This window comes from Excalfactoria chinensis, chromosome 1 (assembly GCF_039878825.1).
Source record: "Excalfactoria chinensis isolate bCotChi1 chromosome 1, bCotChi1.hap2, whole genome shotgun sequence".
NCBI classification, from domain to species: Eukaryota; Metazoa; Chordata; class Aves; order Galliformes; family Phasianidae; genus Excalfactoria; species Excalfactoria chinensis.
The window spans coordinates 160,919,051-160,937,271 of NC_092825.1; the positions used below are offsets into that span (position 1 = coordinate 160,919,051).

General features: G+C 36.5%; 1 protein-coding gene across 1 annotated transcript in view; it reads left to right on the forward strand.

The window, feature by feature from the left end:
• Positions 1 to 18,221, forward strand: part of TRPC4 (transient receptor potential cation channel subfamily C member 4) — a 132,642-nt gene that overhangs the window by 39,554 nt on the left and 74,867 nt on the right. Inside the window, exon 2 of the mRNA XM_072361423.1 lies at positions 9,132 to 9,536. Within this exon, the coding sequence (XP_072217524.1) occupies positions 9,159 to 9,536 (378 nt within the window). The 5' untranslated portion in view covers positions 9,132 to 9,158. The remainder of the gene's footprint in view (positions 1 to 9,131; positions 9,537 to 18,221) is intronic.

Sequence of the window (18,221 nt, forward strand, 5' to 3'; positions counted from 1 at the left end):
GGGATCCCAGTTATGACTAACAGGGAGTTTGATCTGCTCTAAAAAAAATTGTCTGAGGGAACTGTGTCTGATAAAGAGGTTGGGCTTGGTGACTCAGGTTCTTCTACTTCAGGCTTCCCAGGACGAAGAAGCAGTGCTGATTTTTTCTTGACCTGCCTAGTGATGGAGTTCATATGAGATATTTGTGCTAATCTTCACATCCGTGGCTCTTCTACAACTTCTGAACTTCTTGACAGCTAAAACAATGTTTCAAAGAGTTCCTGGTAACCAAGTTTCATTTTGCTGAGATATTCATAGCACTCCCTGTTAACCTCCAACTTTTATTTGATTACCTTGCCAAGCAAGTATTCCCGTATTGAGAATTATGATTGTAACTCTAAGATAGGCTAGTTTGTGTTTAGTTGAACTTCTGGCTCTAGGTGCAGGAGACATACCACAGATGCTTTTAAATGAAGTTGCCTACTCCCTCATTCTGGGGATAAATCTGAATTATTGCTGATAAGCTAGGTAATTGCAAACCTGGCCTAAATGAGTATATAATTAATCCTTTGTTGATTGGAAATCACAAGAAGATGTATTTTCCACAGAGAAAAATGCTTAAATCAATCATTGATTTCCTATTTCTGTCTCTGTCAAATATAATTTTCCTGTGAATATCATACTGGAATTGTTACGTGTTTGGGAGAGGAGTCATTGTATAAGATAAAAGGCTTTGCATAGTACTTCAGAGAGCTGGTGATAAGTGTGTGTTGGTTAGCTATATTTGTTGTTAGCATTTTCAGATGATCTGCTTTTAAGAGCTTCATGTTATAATATGGTGATTTAAAATCTTCTGAATTTTTAATCCAAGAAAGAAAATATAAGTTTCCTAAGAGGTACTCAAAGTACTCTGTCAGTTCTCAAGCTTAGATAATTACTGCTTGATAGGGGTTCTGTAGGACAGTATATTAGATATGCCTGTATGAGATAGGGTATCCACATGAAAACTTTCTGGTTTCACCACTTACAGGTGATGAAAAATCTCTTACTGTTATTCTCTATGTTAGCTTCTATTCTCATTTAGCAGGAGACTTTTAGTCCTGAATTGTGATGATTAAGGGGTTGGAGCACCTCTTTGATGAAGGGAGGCTTATAGAGTTGGGCTTGTTCAGGCTGGAGAAGACTAATGAGGGCTCTTATTAATGCATACAGGTATTTTAAGGGAGGGAATCTATTCACAAGATGGGTCCACCCTGTTTTCTGTGATGTCTAGCAACAGGATAAGAGTCAGTGGGCTCAAACTTAAACACAGTTCCATCTGCGTATGAGAAAAAGCTTTCACTGTGAGGCTGACAAAGCTGTGGAACAGGCTGCCCAAAGAGGATGTGGAGTCTCCTCTGGAGATGTTCAGAACTCATCTGGATGCAATCTGGGGTAAAATACTGTAGGTGACCTTGCTTGGACTAGGTGATCCCAGGTGGACCCTTCCAACCGCAACTATTCTCTGATTCTGTGATTTGTGCATCTGCGTATGTCACAATTTGTCCAAGCAGACAAACTTCTGAAAAGGTTCCCTTGGCTGCAAGCAGCTTTATGTAATACCTCATTACAGTTTTCATTTGGGTATGTCTGTTCTATACATTTAAAGGTTCTGAGTGACATGAACTTGTCATTTTATGACTTCTGGTAAATAGAATTTGACAGATTTGTGGTTTTCTATTCTATTCTTTGAAGTCTGTACTGCTACAAGGACAGAAGGGTTAGTTGCCACATGATAATTTAGTTTCTTGAGAAATAAATTATGACTAGCTTTGTCAGACTCATGTCCAGAAAGTGGTTTTGATTTGGTGTTTTAACTACTTAACTAACCAAATTATAAATTTCATTTCTTTCATTGGAGCTTATAGCCAATGGAGAATGGTCTTTGCTAGAGTTATGTAAAAAGATTTTTTGGAATCTGGTTTGATTGTGGAACATTGCCTGCTATTAAATGTTATTGATTTGCATTGATCTCAGTATCTCAGTTTGATTTTGATTCATCATTATAATTCTTTCTCCATGAACTATTGTGATATTATTAGGAACTGAACTTAGGTGATGTTTTTCCAATTGTATTTCTTGATAAAGTCTTTTAGTTAAATACATTAAAATGCACTGCCTCACATGTCTGTGAATAAGCAGAGGGCAAAACCATTAACAGCCTGAATGGTCACAGGCCAAGAATTCTGACAACTGACTAGTTTCCCATAACTCGTCTTCATTTCTTACCTCCTTGCAAAATACACATACCACTCTGACAGCAGTAGCCAGAAATGAAAAGTTTATGGGAATGCATGTATTTGTACATTATCTCTTTGTAACTGGTGTGTTACCAGTCCTAAACACTAGAAGGCATCACAAGTTATTCTTAGTGTAGCATAGATTGTACATCTGAAAAAAAGGACCCTCACTGAAGTGTTTTTATTAGGATTTCTGTACTAAATGTATTTGGGCAGTCTTCCCACAGCCTCCCTTTTCTGGCCAAGCTTCATTGTGCCTGGAAGTTCTTCATGTGAAACATGGGAAGATGTAGATCTGTGCGTAAATACATCCTGAAGCACAGAAATATCACTGATACATGTAGCATAACTCCCACAAGCAGTGCTTCAGAAAAAGTCCTGCCTTGTCTTTTCCAAGCTATTCTGCCTCCCTTTTTCTCAGGACAACTTTTACAGTCAGAGCCTTGCTGTCCAGCCTTCTCATTTTTCTCAGCAGAAACTGCATATTTGCTTTTTCTCCCATGCTTGGGGAGTGTTAGAGAAACATTACCTATCCCTCCCACATCTTCTGGGAAATGTTCAGTATGCTGTAAGAACTTTGCATGATCACACTGATAGAGCAAAAGGTCAGCACTACTGTTTGGGATGCTGGAAGAAGGTCTTCTATGTAGCCAGATGACACTGAAGTATTTTCTCTTAAAAATTATTCTGTGTAGTTCCCTCAGTTTACCCAGGAGAATAACCCCAGCCAAACAAACATGGAGATCAACTCAGATGGATGGTATAGCCATTCATTAAGATCACTATCTCTTTTACTGCCTTCTCTGTCCTTCCAGTCAAACTGGCTGCCTACAACATGTAGGCTGTGCTGCCATCATCCATGCTCCATCATTTCAAAAAGCAAGTCTGTGCTGGTCCATTGAAAGCAGTCCTCTCTTTTACGTTCTGTTTCAATATTCCCCTCTGAGCAGAATCAAATAGTTCAGGATTCAGGCTTAATTCCTTATTTTCCTGACGTTCTTTGCATACTGCTGCCAAGTATGGTGTTCCACGTTTTTGTTGTTGTTTTTTTGTTTGTCCACTTGGTTGGTTGGTAGGTTTTTGTTCAAGGAATGTCTCTTTCTAGTTTGAATAAAACTGGAAAGATGAACAAATATATTATGTACTAGAATTATACCAACATCTAATAGTATTTCTCTATGCTTGTGGTGCTCTTCTTTTATATCATGCGAGCAGCTGTTCAGTTTTTCTTGGAGAGCATTTAGTGAAATTGTGTTCAGTTTTAGCTGTATTTGAAGAAGAGAGTTCTTGAATGCTTCTGTCTATAACACCTACATGGGTTTGCAATAGCAAGTGCCTGGCCCCAAATCATTCTACTCTAATACAAACCTTGACTCTGTACATCTCATTTCTAATACCTCTTTTTTTTCCAGAACCCATTAAATCTGATCTTTTGGCATTTCTCAAGCTGATGACAATTTTAACCTTAAATATCACTGTTACAAGAGGAATCTGCCAATCTCCTCTGAAATCTGGTGTGATGTCATTTCTGGAAGATGAAAGTTTTCTCTTATTTGGCCTAAGCGAACATACAGTGCATCCTTACTCTGTACAGGGAGCATTATGCTTTTAAACCAAATTATTGCTATGAAATAGCAATAATACAGTGAAAGGTAATGTTCATCACATTCCGTGTCAGCATTATCTTCTGGGATGCAATCTTTAAAGCTTCTAATGTAAGAAGCTGGAAGGTTTTAATCTGTTGTGCATCCATTGTGGCTCTGGAAATTAAGAGCAACTTCTAGTTAATGCCCTGTTTTGCAGATCATGAGCCCAGAATATATTTAAGCAGAAAACACAACAGCCTGCTTCCCTATGTCCACCGATAGCTATATACTATGTCATGTTCTTTGCTTTACTGAAACTTGGTTAAAGGGTACTTTAAGACACAGGACCAATAAAACATTTCACTCTATTCCAAATCAATCAACAGCCTCTTAGAGAGACTATGTACACTGTGTTACACTTTCTAGTTTATCTTCTGCATGCATGACTTCATGTTAAAGTCCAAATTGCTACATCTGCTACTGTTAGCTTTCAGGTCTGAAACTGATTATATAGCTAATAATGACAAACGACTTTCAGGAGAGGACCCTGTATATTGTATTGTCAATTCTAAGAAATGTATAATAAATAGTTCTGGGAGACATGCATGGGCAGCGGATCTCCATTAGCTGTGTCTGATACTGTTATAGCAGTCCTTGGAATGTTCTTGGCTTCAAATAATTAAGGTATTCCTGCACAATTTCCAGACACAATTTTGGAGTTAGCATGGACCACAATTTATTCCCAGTAGATAGTTTTCATTCATCTATCCTATTTTTGGCCTGAGACTTCAACATTATGGGCACAACTCATGCAGCTGACCTCAGTACTAGAAGCATGCTTAATTTACTTGTCTAAACATTCACTTATACACCAGTATAATATTTCTGATACTGGGATCAGAAATCAACTGTTTACCTGCATTTATTTTGTTCTTGAAACCTAACAGTGTGTTGTGGTAACTGAAATTGGAGGAATACTTTTGAGTTGAGGGTTTCAAGAGCTGGAGTCTTGTTTTCATACATTCCCTTTGAACATCATTTTTAGTGTGTATCAGATAGGATTCTGTGTCAGATTAAAGTTAGTCTGTCACAGATCTATTTTGGGAAGAAAATTTCATGCTTTCATTAATATAACAAATGTCAGATTCTCTCCTTTGCCTTGAAAAGTACATATAAAGTAGTTTCAGAGATGACAGACAAATCTTTGAGTTCACTTGTCTGAACTGTGCTGGTTTCCCCAGAAGCATCTATAGTTACTTATTAGGAAGTTTCACATCTTATTTGAAATACTGGTTTGTAGCAAGTATAAATGAAGCAACTACTGTAAAAAAAAAATAAAAAAATAGTAATTCTATAAGTTATCTCAGTCAATATCTTATCTTTCAATATCAATAGCTATTTCACTTTTTTTTCCTGTAATAGTGGTTTTCTGACTGTGGAAAGGATGCTAGAAAATCTAGTAAATCAGATTTCTTTACCACCTGGTAAAACATTTAAATAAGATTCTCCTTTTCAAGGGACTATTGTGAGCCTCAAGCTGCTGCCTATTCCAGGTCTGTGAATATTTTCTCATAAATTATTTACAATAACACCAAAGTGCTGAAAAACTGGCTCTATTGCTGAGATTTCTCATTATTTATAATTACCAGTGTATATGAAATTCTAAGCTTGCAGAACTTCAGCATGCCCTCTGACAGTGGTTCCTTACATCAATAGCTAGCCAAATTCATTTGAAGTAAGGGATAACACAAAGTATCTTAGTGGTGTTTTTTTTTGTTGTTTGTTTGGTTTGGTTTGGTTTGGTTTGTTTGTTGTTGTTGTTGTTTTAAGTTAGAAGCACAAAGTGTAATGGAAATTTTACTTTCAAAAATAAAGACATTTAAAAATGCGTCAAAAAGGATTTAAACTCAATTGTCTGAGTCATCAGCTTAAAAAGGAAATTAAGAATTACTAGAAGACTACTAAGAAGGGAGAAAGATCTGATCAATACAGTAAAATAAGTTTTATAGGTGACAGTGTGCAATACCATTAGAATAGTCATAAATCAAGATGAGAGGGCAATTAAAAGGGATATGACATCTAAATTAGCTTTTAACCACGTTAAAGAAGGGTATGAGTTTTCTCCCCCACTTGCAGCAGCCTAAAATAAGTCAGAGAAATCACGCTTATGAAGTGCCTTATTCTCAACTGTAAATAAAGAGGACAAGAATCAGTTTCTAGAGCAGAATTTGTGTCTTTGAGTCTATTTGAGACAGCCAGGACTTCAGCACTGGGCTGGCAGGTGATACATGAGACCTGTAGAGACCTCTGCCCTTCTATAGAAACACCAGAAGAGATAAATGTTGATATTTAAATAAATTGACTTTGCCCCTAATACTGATTGAGATGAAACTTCCATGGGAAGTTGTGCCCCTTTCAGATTTGTATTGTGCTGTGGGAGAATCCATAAGGCAAAATGACCTTCCGTCATGGGAAATGGCTTGAATACAAGAGTCAGTATGTCTGTAATTTTTCTTTTTATTTTTGATTGCTTAGAATCATAGAATCACAAGGTTTGAAAGGACCTACAAGATCATCTAGTCCAACTGTCCTGCTATTACCATTGCTACCACATTGCTAGCTTACATCTAAACTTTTACCAGCATTGAGCTGCAATATATTGCAGATTTAATATCCTATTTTTGAAAAAATCCTCTAAATACTTAAAGTATATCTTAAAATATCTTAAAATATACATCAGAACACATAGCATATTATGTGGTCAGACTAATGGGATGAAAGCCATTGAATAGTTTTTATATAAATGAATAAAATATTAATATTTTTATTAATATTTTTATTGATGTTTGTGCTGTCATTCCTAAAGCTAGCTTGGGAATGAGTATAATAATTCAAACTACTGCTAAAAAATAATGAAGATAAACTTTTTGAAGGTATTTGATGGTGTTTTATTTTGTCTAGCTGTGGGAAAGCTAGGCTCAGTATTTTAATTTGGAGAAATATGCACTTTGAAAACAAATTTATTTTCAGCCATGACATAACTATCTAGTAAAGATTATTTTGAAATGAATGCCTCTTCCTTTTTTTTTTTTTTTTTTTTTTTTTTTTTTTTTTTTTCATGCAGTGATACTTTTTTTTCTAGCATAAATCATAATTCTAAAACATTTAATATCTGGGTTTCCATTTAGTCACTACAATTTGAAAATGTTCTGGGCATGTTTTACAAATAGGCAGAACTGGGTAATAGTTATTCAGGTTTTCCAAAAACATACTATCTTATATAATCTTCATGTGAATGGTCTTAAAGAGTGAGTATCATCATTTCATGGCTTGAATTTATTAAGTTTTACTTATCTATGTGAGACGTGAAACCTATCCTTAAGAAGCAGCTGGAGCCAGGTGGTATGCCCTTCAGCATTCAGCAAGAGATGTCTGCTTATGGGCAGTTGTAGATCTCCATAGCTGTAATGAGAACGTATCAACCTAACTTCCGTGTAGGTATCTGTATATGAACATGTACATTTAGGTTTATTTATTTTGAACTGATTGAGCACATTCTTGTTTTCTTCTTGAGCTTGAGAAACAAGAGAGTGAATGGCAAACTGATAAAATGTAGTATATTAAAAATAAGAATGTGTTATCTCTGCTCCAGGGGCGCAAAAATGTGCAACAGACAAGTATTTTACTTATAGTGACTTTAACAGAACATAATCCACTAGCTGTGCACTCTCTAGTAGCCTGTGGTGTAGACTGATAACACCTTGGAGGAAATACAGGGAAACATTTCGTTTGCAAAGAGCAATTTCTGAGTGACTATATATGGATCTAGAGGGAAATTCTTCCTAGAATATCTCCTTTGCTGCCACCTGCCTGCCTCAAGCCCTGTTGATCTGCTCCAGAAAACAAAGAAAACAACTTAGAAATGGCCTTTGTACTTACCTCTCCTTGCACTGCATACAGAGACTGGAATAGATGAATCACTGTTTCTCACACCATCCTGTGATTTTTTTAATCAGTCAAGACCTCATGAAATAAAATAAGCATTACTTTATATATTTTTCAATGTTGGAAAAAATATTAATCAAGCATTTTTTCTCAGCTGAGAAAATGACGAGAAACTGGATTTCTTTGACTAGCTAACTATTTAGCCACTAATGTAAATGCATTTTTAATGTGTGTGTAGCCTGTTCATTTAAGTCATAAAGATATAGTTGGAAGAAAATTCCAGTTAGAAGGTGCTTCTTTTGAAAAAGTTCCTGCTCAATAAATACAGAGTAAAAGCAAAGTCATTAAAAACTTATCAACTGCAAGTCTTTAGAGTTGTTTCATACTTGTAGTGTTTCAGTATTCGAGTACAGAATAGTGCATTATCAAAACCATGATCTTTATTTACCACTCCTTATGATTTTATCCTCTACAGATTTTGTTTTTCCTTTCAGGCTCTGAATTCTAATTTATGTGTTAGTAAGTGCTACCTGGAAAAGCATTTTGTATGAATGTTTTTCTTAATAGCATATGAGATTGAATCAAAATCTTAGAAGGAAAGCACACTGCTGAACTGTGTTGTCTGCCTATCTATTTCAAATAAGTCAGAAGAGACTAATTTATGCTTCTAGTGTATTTGAAGAGCACTTGGCTGAGCTAACAGCTAATGGCGATTTCATCCCTAATGTAGTCTTCCCAAGCTAAAGAAATAGGTAAAAAAAATCTGTATTCAGTGTACACAGTTACTAGAGTTGCATAGGATATCAGAAACATGGTACAGAAGTCTGAAGAGTGAAAGACCCATGCCATGCTGGAGCGCACGGAGAATAATGGGTGTAACTCAAAGCTAGGTACCTTTAGAAGGGCAAAGGAATAAGACTCAAAGTGACATACTCGCTACTACAATCAAGTTGAAAAAAATGTTGTCTTCTGGCACTGGGAAATAGCAACTGTGTATGAGCATACTCTCAAATTTCAGCAAAGATGAGACAGAAAAACTTAGTGAAGGAATGTGGCCGCACATCTGATGCAAGCTATGTCACCTCATTCTTGCTATGATTTTAAGAAATATATATTGAGTGCTGGCATTTTACTTTAAGTGATAAGCATGAACAAGATGGTTACGTGTCTTCTTTGCCATGTTTGTTGGTGATTTCACAAGATGTTTTAATAGAAAACATTTACTTTTTTCAACATCACTTTGAGTTTTATATAGTTATGTATTTAAAAACCTGGTGCATTGTACCCCTAAACATATTATTGATTTAATCCTTTTTTTTTTTTTTTTTTTTGTATGTTTCAGAGATGAAGTATTAGAATGGCATAAAATATGGCCCAGTTCTACTACAAAAGAAGTGTCAATGCTCCCTACAGAGATCGTATCCCTCTTCGTATTGTACGAGCAGAATCTGAACTGTCCCATTCAGAGAAAGCCTATCTGAATGCTGTGGAGAAAGGAGATTATGCCACTGTGAAGAAAGCTTTGGAAGAAGCGGAAATTTATTTCAAGATCAATATTAACTGCATTGATCCTCTGGGAAGAACTGCACTCCTTATTGCAATTGAAAATGAGAACCTTGAGCTCATTGAGCTGCTCTTAAGTTTTAATGTATATGTGGGAGATGCTCTTTTGCATGCCATAAGGAAGGAAGTAGTTGGTGCTGTGGAATTGCTCCTAAACCACAAGAAGCCCAGTGGGGAGAAACAGGTATGTATAAGATTTGCTTGTCTAGTCCTATCTGATCAAAAGAGAAGAATCATGCAAAGAGCATAAGCAAGAAGAAAAAGCCAAACATCATCCTTGTGCATATGTATTTCAGATCAGAAAATCAAGTTTGTGATGCTGTATTCATTCGTGTTTAGACATTTCTGTCAACCAGTCACATCTGCATACATCCACAAGTCTTATGGTCTTAATGTAGTTGTCATGAGATTTGACATCCAACAAGCACAAACACAAATATTCTTCATCCTTCTTACCCTGGACTTAAGAATGTATTCCACTACCAGCAGAGTGAAGTGTTATCTGCCATTTATATGAAAGCAGAATGGGGCTCACATTTACATTATCATTCTCAAAACACCCTTTTGGAATTCTAGTTTTACTTTGAACTGAATTAGGCAAATTGTTTTCATGCAGCCACTTGTAAAGTCTCAGCAAAAGAGAAAAGAAATGAACAGACAAGAAGCAATGACTTCCAGTCAGTAAGAAGGAATTGCCAGGGAATGTCTGATTTCCCCCTTGTTCGTGCACTCTACCATTTCACTGTTTATGTTATGCTTGCAAATATGCATAGAAAATTGCCTCTCATCCTATCTCTGGTTACCTACAGTCTCTTTTCAGGTAGCTGAGGATAATGATAAGGTCTCTGCTGTGCCACCTCTAGACTAAACCTCCAGGCTTCCCTGTAGGAAGGGTCTGGTCAGCATATTTTACCCTCTGTTCCCCTCACAAGGAAGTCTCCTATGACAATCACCCTTCTTTTGTTCTTGGCAGAGGTAGTCTTAAGGTGTGCAGCTGGCTGATTTACCCTAGACAACTCCCTGGATGAACTCACATCAATATCCTCATAGGCCTGTCCCTCAAATTCTAGAGCCTCATATCTATTGTGCAGGGGCACCTGGGAAGACAAAGTAGGCTGTGAGGGGGTTTGCTTGTCATCCCAAGGAGGGACCTTTTTTCATTTCTCCTCTTTCTGTCTGATTGCAAGAAGGAATGAGAAGAACCACTGTTTATGCGGTGTCCCTTCCAGTGCCTTTATTGTAGGGATGGTAGCTTGTGTCTCCACCAGTCTATCTCCCATATATGCTCCCTTAATTTTTCCACCTCCTCTTTCTGATCTGCCACCAGACTGTGCAGGTCACATCATACAAAACTGATTCTTCAGCTACTCTCTGATAGCACTGACAGGTTCAAGGCAGAATTCTTAATTTCACTGAAGGTTTTAATCCCTCCATGTGGTGGTCACCATTTCCCACTGCTCAGCAATACACACTGAGAGCCACGACCCAACTGATTTTAATTCCAGTGCTATCTTCAGTAGTCTTGCATCCTGTCCTGTCATGTACACATTAAAAGACACAAACTCCTTCTCCTCCCTTTGCATGGATCTGAAACATCTTGAGAATGTAGCTTGCCTCTTGTGCATCCTTCCCATTTTAGGAAAGTAGTGGAGATGGGATGACATAACCCGTAAATTCTGATACTATTAGGACTATTTCAGGAAAGAAAGCCTTATAAAAAGTTATAATACTGTAATACTGTATTCTGTTTTCATCTATTTCATTTTTTAAAATCTATCATAAGTATTGTATGAATGCATTTCAATGAATAATATAATATGATGGAATGATTAGAACCCTTTCGGATAATGCTTGCAATATACTTTAATTACAGTATTATGTACTTGCAATGGATAGAACTGCAGATGATAAGTAAGAGTATAATTTTTGCTGATAAAATAACATGAATTCTTAGCTTTTTTTTTTTTTTTTTTTTTTTTTGTTATGGGAAGAAAAAAATATAGTAGCTCTTTGTACAAATGTGTGTGTCTGCCTTGTCTTCTAGACAGAAAAAGCGACGATTTATGTCAGAGAAGGGGAAGGGAACTAAACTTACTTTGTGTTTGGCTCATTTTATTATTTCTCATCTGAAAGTACAGATAAGAATACAACATATAAGACTTTCTCACATAGTGGTAGACTTTCAGAATTGTTTCAACTCTAATCTGGCTGCCTGAGCTACAGTTACCAATGGAGAAAAGTGGAGATACCGGGAGACAAATTCTTGCTGCCTTTTCCAGTTATTCATCTTAAGATGCATAAGCCTCTTTATAGACTCTAGAGAGAACCTGCATTTTTCTGTTATATTGGGTGCTTGTACTTCAGGCTGCTCTTTAGACTCCCAGGGCTACCGTGTTTAAGACACTACAATATAAGGACATAAATAAGGGAGCATCTGAAGACGGGCCACAGAGATGACAAAGGGTCTGTAGGGCAAGGTGTATGAGGAGCAGCAGCTGAGGTCCCTGAGTTTACTCAGTCCAGAGCAGGCTGAGGGGAAGCCTGATGGTGGCTGCAGCTTCTCACAGCTGAGCATTGCTCTGTGTAACAGTGACAGGGCCCAAAGGAACGGCATGGAGCTGGGGTGAGGGAAAGGGTCTGCACCAGAGTGTGGTGGGCATGGAACAGCCTGCCCAGGGCAGTGGGCACAGCACCAAGCCTGACAAAGATCAGGAAGCATTTGGACAGTGCTTTCAGATGCGGGATTTGAATTTTGGGTCGTCTGTGTGAAGTCAAGGGTTGGACTCAGTGACCCTTGTATATTCAGTGACCCACAGTATATTCTGTGATTTTGTTATTTTATGTTTTTTTATATGTGTCACAGCTACTGCAATGGAAATGCTAGTGGTATTGCTAGGTGGTATGAAAAGTAGTGCTTCTTCTCTTCCTTAGTTTCCCTGTGGGATAATGACATTAACATCCTCCTCACAGTTTGTGTGTCTATTTTACAAAAGCTAACAGTCTTTTCACAGATATATTTCTGAGGGTCTACTGAGTACTGTAAAGCATGAAGGATAATCATGAGTCATTTGAACAGTGACATCTCCATTTGTTTATGCACAACTCTAGGACTACTCATTACAAATGCAAATGCTACATGCAAGCTAGTGCTTGCAAAAAAAAAGTGTCCTTTAAAAAAGCTGTGATTATTTGCATGTTCAGGCCATTGTTTTTATTGGGGACACCAACAATCACTAAAGTTCTACATGTGTCATTAATGTAGATAATCAGATTGATTCGTTTTTAGAAACAGGTCATGATGAAGTGAATATAACTGTAGGTTACATTTTTGCAGTAAGCATTCTGCTGCAGTGAAGCAGATATAACTGCATATTAAGCATAATCAAAAGTAGCATGTTTGAAAATCCATTACAACAAGCTAGAGATATAGAATCTGTTTAGAATTGCATGCTAAAACTTATATTTTCAGTATGCGGACAGAAAGCTACATTTTCCCCATAGGATCACGTTCCTTTTGAAATTCTATTTCAAACTACAACTTGACTTTCTTTGATTACTTTTGTTATTTGTAAATATTTGCCATACTGTTTAGATGATGATTCAGTTTCAAACGCTATGTTTTAATAACATGATATCTTCATCTGTTTGGGTTTCTTTTTCTTTGTGTAAAGTTGGTCATGTGTCGTAAAATCTTGGCCTCTGAAGTTAGTCGGAGTTTTGCCATTAATTCACTGTGGTCAAGATTTTACTCTCTTGCTGTTGTATTTTTTTCCTTGAAGAGAAGTTGTTTGCAGAGGAGGAGGATTAATAACTAATAAGAAAAATATGTGTGCTAAATATTGCCAACTTGAAGAAGTTTGGATTCCCAAATTTTTTATTGGTGATGTATATTATGAGTGTTCAAAAACATGTATATATATCTATAACTCATAATTTATGATTAAATGAATTAGCTCTCTTTTTTTATATTCTTGAGATAAAATTCTGTACATAGGAATAGGTAATTACAGCTTCATCCACGTACAATAAGCTGGTAATATTTTAAATTAAAGGATTCTTAAGAATAGAATTTAATGCATAGTTCAAGAGCTCACTGACCATATCAGAAAGCCATAAAATAAAATAAAAAAAAATTAGATTGTGCCAACAGAAAGCTACAGCTCTTCAAGACAACTGAATGTCTCTGGAAAAAAAGCAATTTTCCTTCAAAATTTGATGCTTTAAAACATTTAAACATTTGAAAGGGAAAGAAGTGTGAAAAGCTGTTAACTCTAACCAAGAATCAATGTATTTAATTAAAATAATACCTTTCTTCTGCATTTTAATTTTTTTTTTCTTCCGAAGAATATCTTCAGAATCAGGAAGGACCACTCATTCTTCCTCTTTAATGTTACCCCCCTCAAAAAAACATTCAGTGAGATCCTCTTTAAGTTGAATCTAAACTCCCCAGTCTACTGACCCCCTCAGCTGTTGGACTTCACCATATGTGATGTGCTTTGAAGGTAAAAGACTTGTACAACTGTTACAGTAGTTTTAAGCTGATTATCAATACATGGATGCATCTGGTGCCATCTGGTGACTACAGATGAAGCATATATATTTAACAGCTTTGAACAGTATTTGATTATTTCTCTCAAAAACCTCCTGATTGAGATTTTTCTGCTATACATTAGTATTACTAAGGAAATGGTTGTTTGTCACTTGCATTATATTTTCAAAATTTTTTTAGCTATAGCAGCTGCTACAACACATGTAGAAGAAAATAACACAAGGTGAACAAGTTGAGGAAACTTGCCTAAGTACTTTTAAATCGTCAGGTTTTCAAAGCCATATGTCCTGAACGATCTCCCAAGACACTTGTTGCTTATGCTAATGGACAGTTGAATGCCAACTTAAGAGGGGAAAAAAAATCACTGTTCCTTAAAATTTGGAATCTACTAGAAATATTTTAATCTTATTAAAGAGCATATAGTGCTTACAGATGTGATGTGGGTTAGATATCATAAAAAAAATGGAAAAAAAATACATGCATCCAAACTACAGTAATGCATACATGTAGCAATCTCTACCTGGATGACTGATAGCATAAATATGCATGTATATTCAGGGAAGATTGTAGCTGTTTCCTCAGAATGCTACAAAGAGCGTAAGTGCAGTTGAAATCCTACTTATTAAACCTGAATTTGTGAAGCATGCTTATTACTTGACAGTCTGGATCAGGCATGTCCAACCCTCTGCCTGCAGGCCATGTGCAGCCTGGCCCAGCCTGTCCTGCAGCTGCCCCCTGTCCCACGTCATCATGGAGGCAACTCTGCCCAGCTGAGCAGCCTGGCTCAACCTCAAGCAGGCATCTATCTCTCTCAACAGTCTCACACTGATATGTTATTAACACTGTCTGGGCTGAAACCTGGACAAGGGGAGGGTGCTAATTCGCCTCTAGCCCTCTAGCACCAGATACGTACACTGAGTCATCTCAGCAAAATTTTTATTTTTACAAGTTACAACTGAATTGGACTCAGTTATAAAAGCCAGTTATAGCATATCTGACTGCAAAATGCATTAAAACCATTTACTGACTGTGAGTCTATTAAGCAAAATCTGCAAAATGTGGCGGATACAATTTCTTCTGACAAATAGAATGAGTTTTGTAAAAGCAGTTTGTCTCTCTGTAATGTAGCCAGCTGAAGCGAAGAAACAGGAAAATATATCAAAGGAAATTTGGAAAATAAAGTTGCTAATTTCACGTTATACTGCAGTAGTAGGTGAAAGTACTGATGCCGCAGATATGGCTCAATTTGACATCTTTATCAGAGGTATTGGTAAGAAACATAATGTCACTGAAGAAATGGTTTCTTTGGTACCATTAAAAGACACAACTAAATCTCACCATATGTATGAAGCCATAAAAATTACACTGAAGTGGTTTTCTTTAACCTTTGTCATCTACTGATAGTACTCTGGTGATGGCTGGGAAAAAAGATGGACTCATGCAATTAATTAAAAATGACGCAATTGCTGCTAGAAATACACATTTGATGAAATATCACTGCATTATATATCAAGAAAACATAAGCACAAAAGCTTTAAAAATGAATAATGTCACACAAATAATCATCAAAGCTCTGAATTCATAATGTCCAAGGGATTCAATCATCATCAGTTCTAGGAGTTCCTTAAAAGTATTGATTCGGATTATGGAACATCATTTACTCTCCTAAAGTAAGATGCCTAAGTCAGGGTGATATGCTAAGAAGATTTTATGATTAATGAAATGAAATGAAATCATTTATTATCGAATCAAAATTTGTGCCAAAACACAAAGATTAAAAATGGCTCACATATTTAGCACTTTTGGTGGATTTGAATGCCCATTTAAATCCATGTTCAGGGTGAAAATCAACTTATCAGTACTATGTTTCAAGCCAAAGTAGTGTTTGAAATGAAACTTTACATGGCACGATCAAGTTATGTCAAATAATTTTATGCATTTTGATACACCAGCTATTCTGTCCTGTGAATAGCAAAAGATATGCAATCTTGCTTTCAGATTTAATGAAGGAATTCAATAATAGGTTTCAAGATTTCCAAAGAAGTCTTAAGTTTTTTGGTATATTTGTGACTCCATTTGACACAGAGAAAATATCTCTGAATTTTCAAATGATAGGTAGGGTTGTGATCAGATATGTAACTCAAGAAATTTGATCGTGTGTCTTCACTGGACTTTTATAAGGCCCATATTACAAGAGAGAAATATGACTTGCTTCAGAATTACACCTTCTCATGTTATCTGTTCTTGGCAGTATGTATATTTGTGAACAACTATTTGTACAGGAACAACTATTTTGTACAGAAAAGGTAAAATTCAGGAACAACTATTTTGTACAGAAAAGGTAAAATTTCATCCAAAATGTCTGATGAACACTTTGAGAACCCGCTAAGAATGTTAGCTGCTTCCAGTGAGCCAGACTGATGCATAAATTGCACAAAAACAAGGTCAAATTTCCCATTAGTTGCTCTCTCTCTCTCTCTCTTTTTTTTTTTTTTTTTTAACTATTTAAAAAAAGTTTTTTAACTAGTTAAAAAAAGTTTTTTTAACTAGTTAAAAAAAGTCAGGAAACAGCATGAAGGATGAGCTGAGACTGAAGAGCCATTCTCCTTCACCGACATGGCTACAGCCATCTCAGTGATAGATTCGGCTTATCTTTAGCAGATTCTGGGTCTCTAGGTCTGACAGAGCACCATGAAAATTCCCCTTGTATCCTCTTCACCCACTGTAGTCTTTTCATGTGTCTTGGTATTCTTATATTTCTTAAAAGTGCCTCTTGAGAACTCTCAAGAGCCTGTAATGAAGCTAGTGCTCTTCTCTGAAGCTGCATTCATAGCATAACTTCAGTCTCAGTTGGAGTCCTCTCAGTAAACACAAAGCATTCAGTCAGTATCAGTCCATTATTTTCTTAAAAGGACTCATAAAATTGCCTAATTACCCTAGCTCTACCTTGCCTCACAACACAGTAGTGTTCACAGGGAAGCTGCTGTGCTGGGGTTGTACCTCCTCCTAGTAGCAATGCTGGTCATGAAGGAGAGGATCAGATAAACATATACAACTTGGAGGTCCAAATCACATACCATGGACTTTAACTACAAAGATGCTGAACATGCTAATTCAGATTTTCTCCTAATTAGAGAGCTGGGACTTACAATGATGAAGCAGGGGCAGAAGGATAGATGTAATGAGCACTGCATAATGCCTTACAGTTTTTCTTATCTAAACCATTTCCCCAGTAGCATCGGAAAATATCAGTCACAGTCACTTGTGTAATGTTCTTTGTCTGTTGAGATTAAAGCATCATTTTTTGTTTTGAAAATGTCTCCCACAGAAGTTCATGAACTAAGTGCTTTTTTGAATGTTCTGATTAATGACAGTCTAGCTAGTAATGAGTATGGAGGAGGCAATGCAACACTATTTTGTCGAGCTTGAAGTATACAGTCTTGAAGTGAAATGTGAGGGCACAAAGTTGAGTCTTCCCACTCTGAGTGGGTAGTTGAGTACATTTTTTTTTACGGTGGCATCTTATTAATTGTAATTCTCTGACAGGTTTTAAAATATTGAGAAACGAAGATAAATGTGAGAGACTGTGTAAAGGATAATCCAGCTTATTAATGAAATAGATACAGCAGACTATCCACATACCCAATCTTTAATATAATCATTTAGGCACATGGAAAAAACATGTAGTTCTGAAGGGGAGATGTAGGATGGAAATGATTAATTAATTGCATAAGAGATAAAGATAGGGATTTGCAAAGCTATTGTTCTTTGATATTTTATTTTATTTTATTTTGTTTAGATAGAACTATTTCGATAACAACAACAAAAAAATCTGCAAGTGTCATTAGGTCTTGGCAGTACATACAAATTATCTTGTCTGTGTTTGTATGCACCAGAGATAGGTGGGTGGCTATACAGTGAAACCTGTGAGAATTACTAAAGAAAGACTTCAGAAGCTGGTGCCATCAAGTATTGCTGCAAGTAATTTCAATATTGAGGTAGGCAATGTGTTCTACAATATGCACCCATCACCTTGTAACAAATGTTAGAACATAATATTCAAAGTATGAAGCAGTGGCAAGAGAAACATGCCAAAATATGGGGGAAACGTGGCAGCTTCTTGACCTGTACAAAATGATGAGCCATTTTGTTATTGGTACCATAAGCACTGCAGGATTCTTAAGGCCAGATTACTGGAAGGTATTACCGACAATGAATTACTAATCCTCCTTTTTAGCAGTTTTCAGAACTTCATAACATGGCGATGATAACAAATACACATTCAGTACAGTGACAGTTGGTGATAAATATATATTCCAA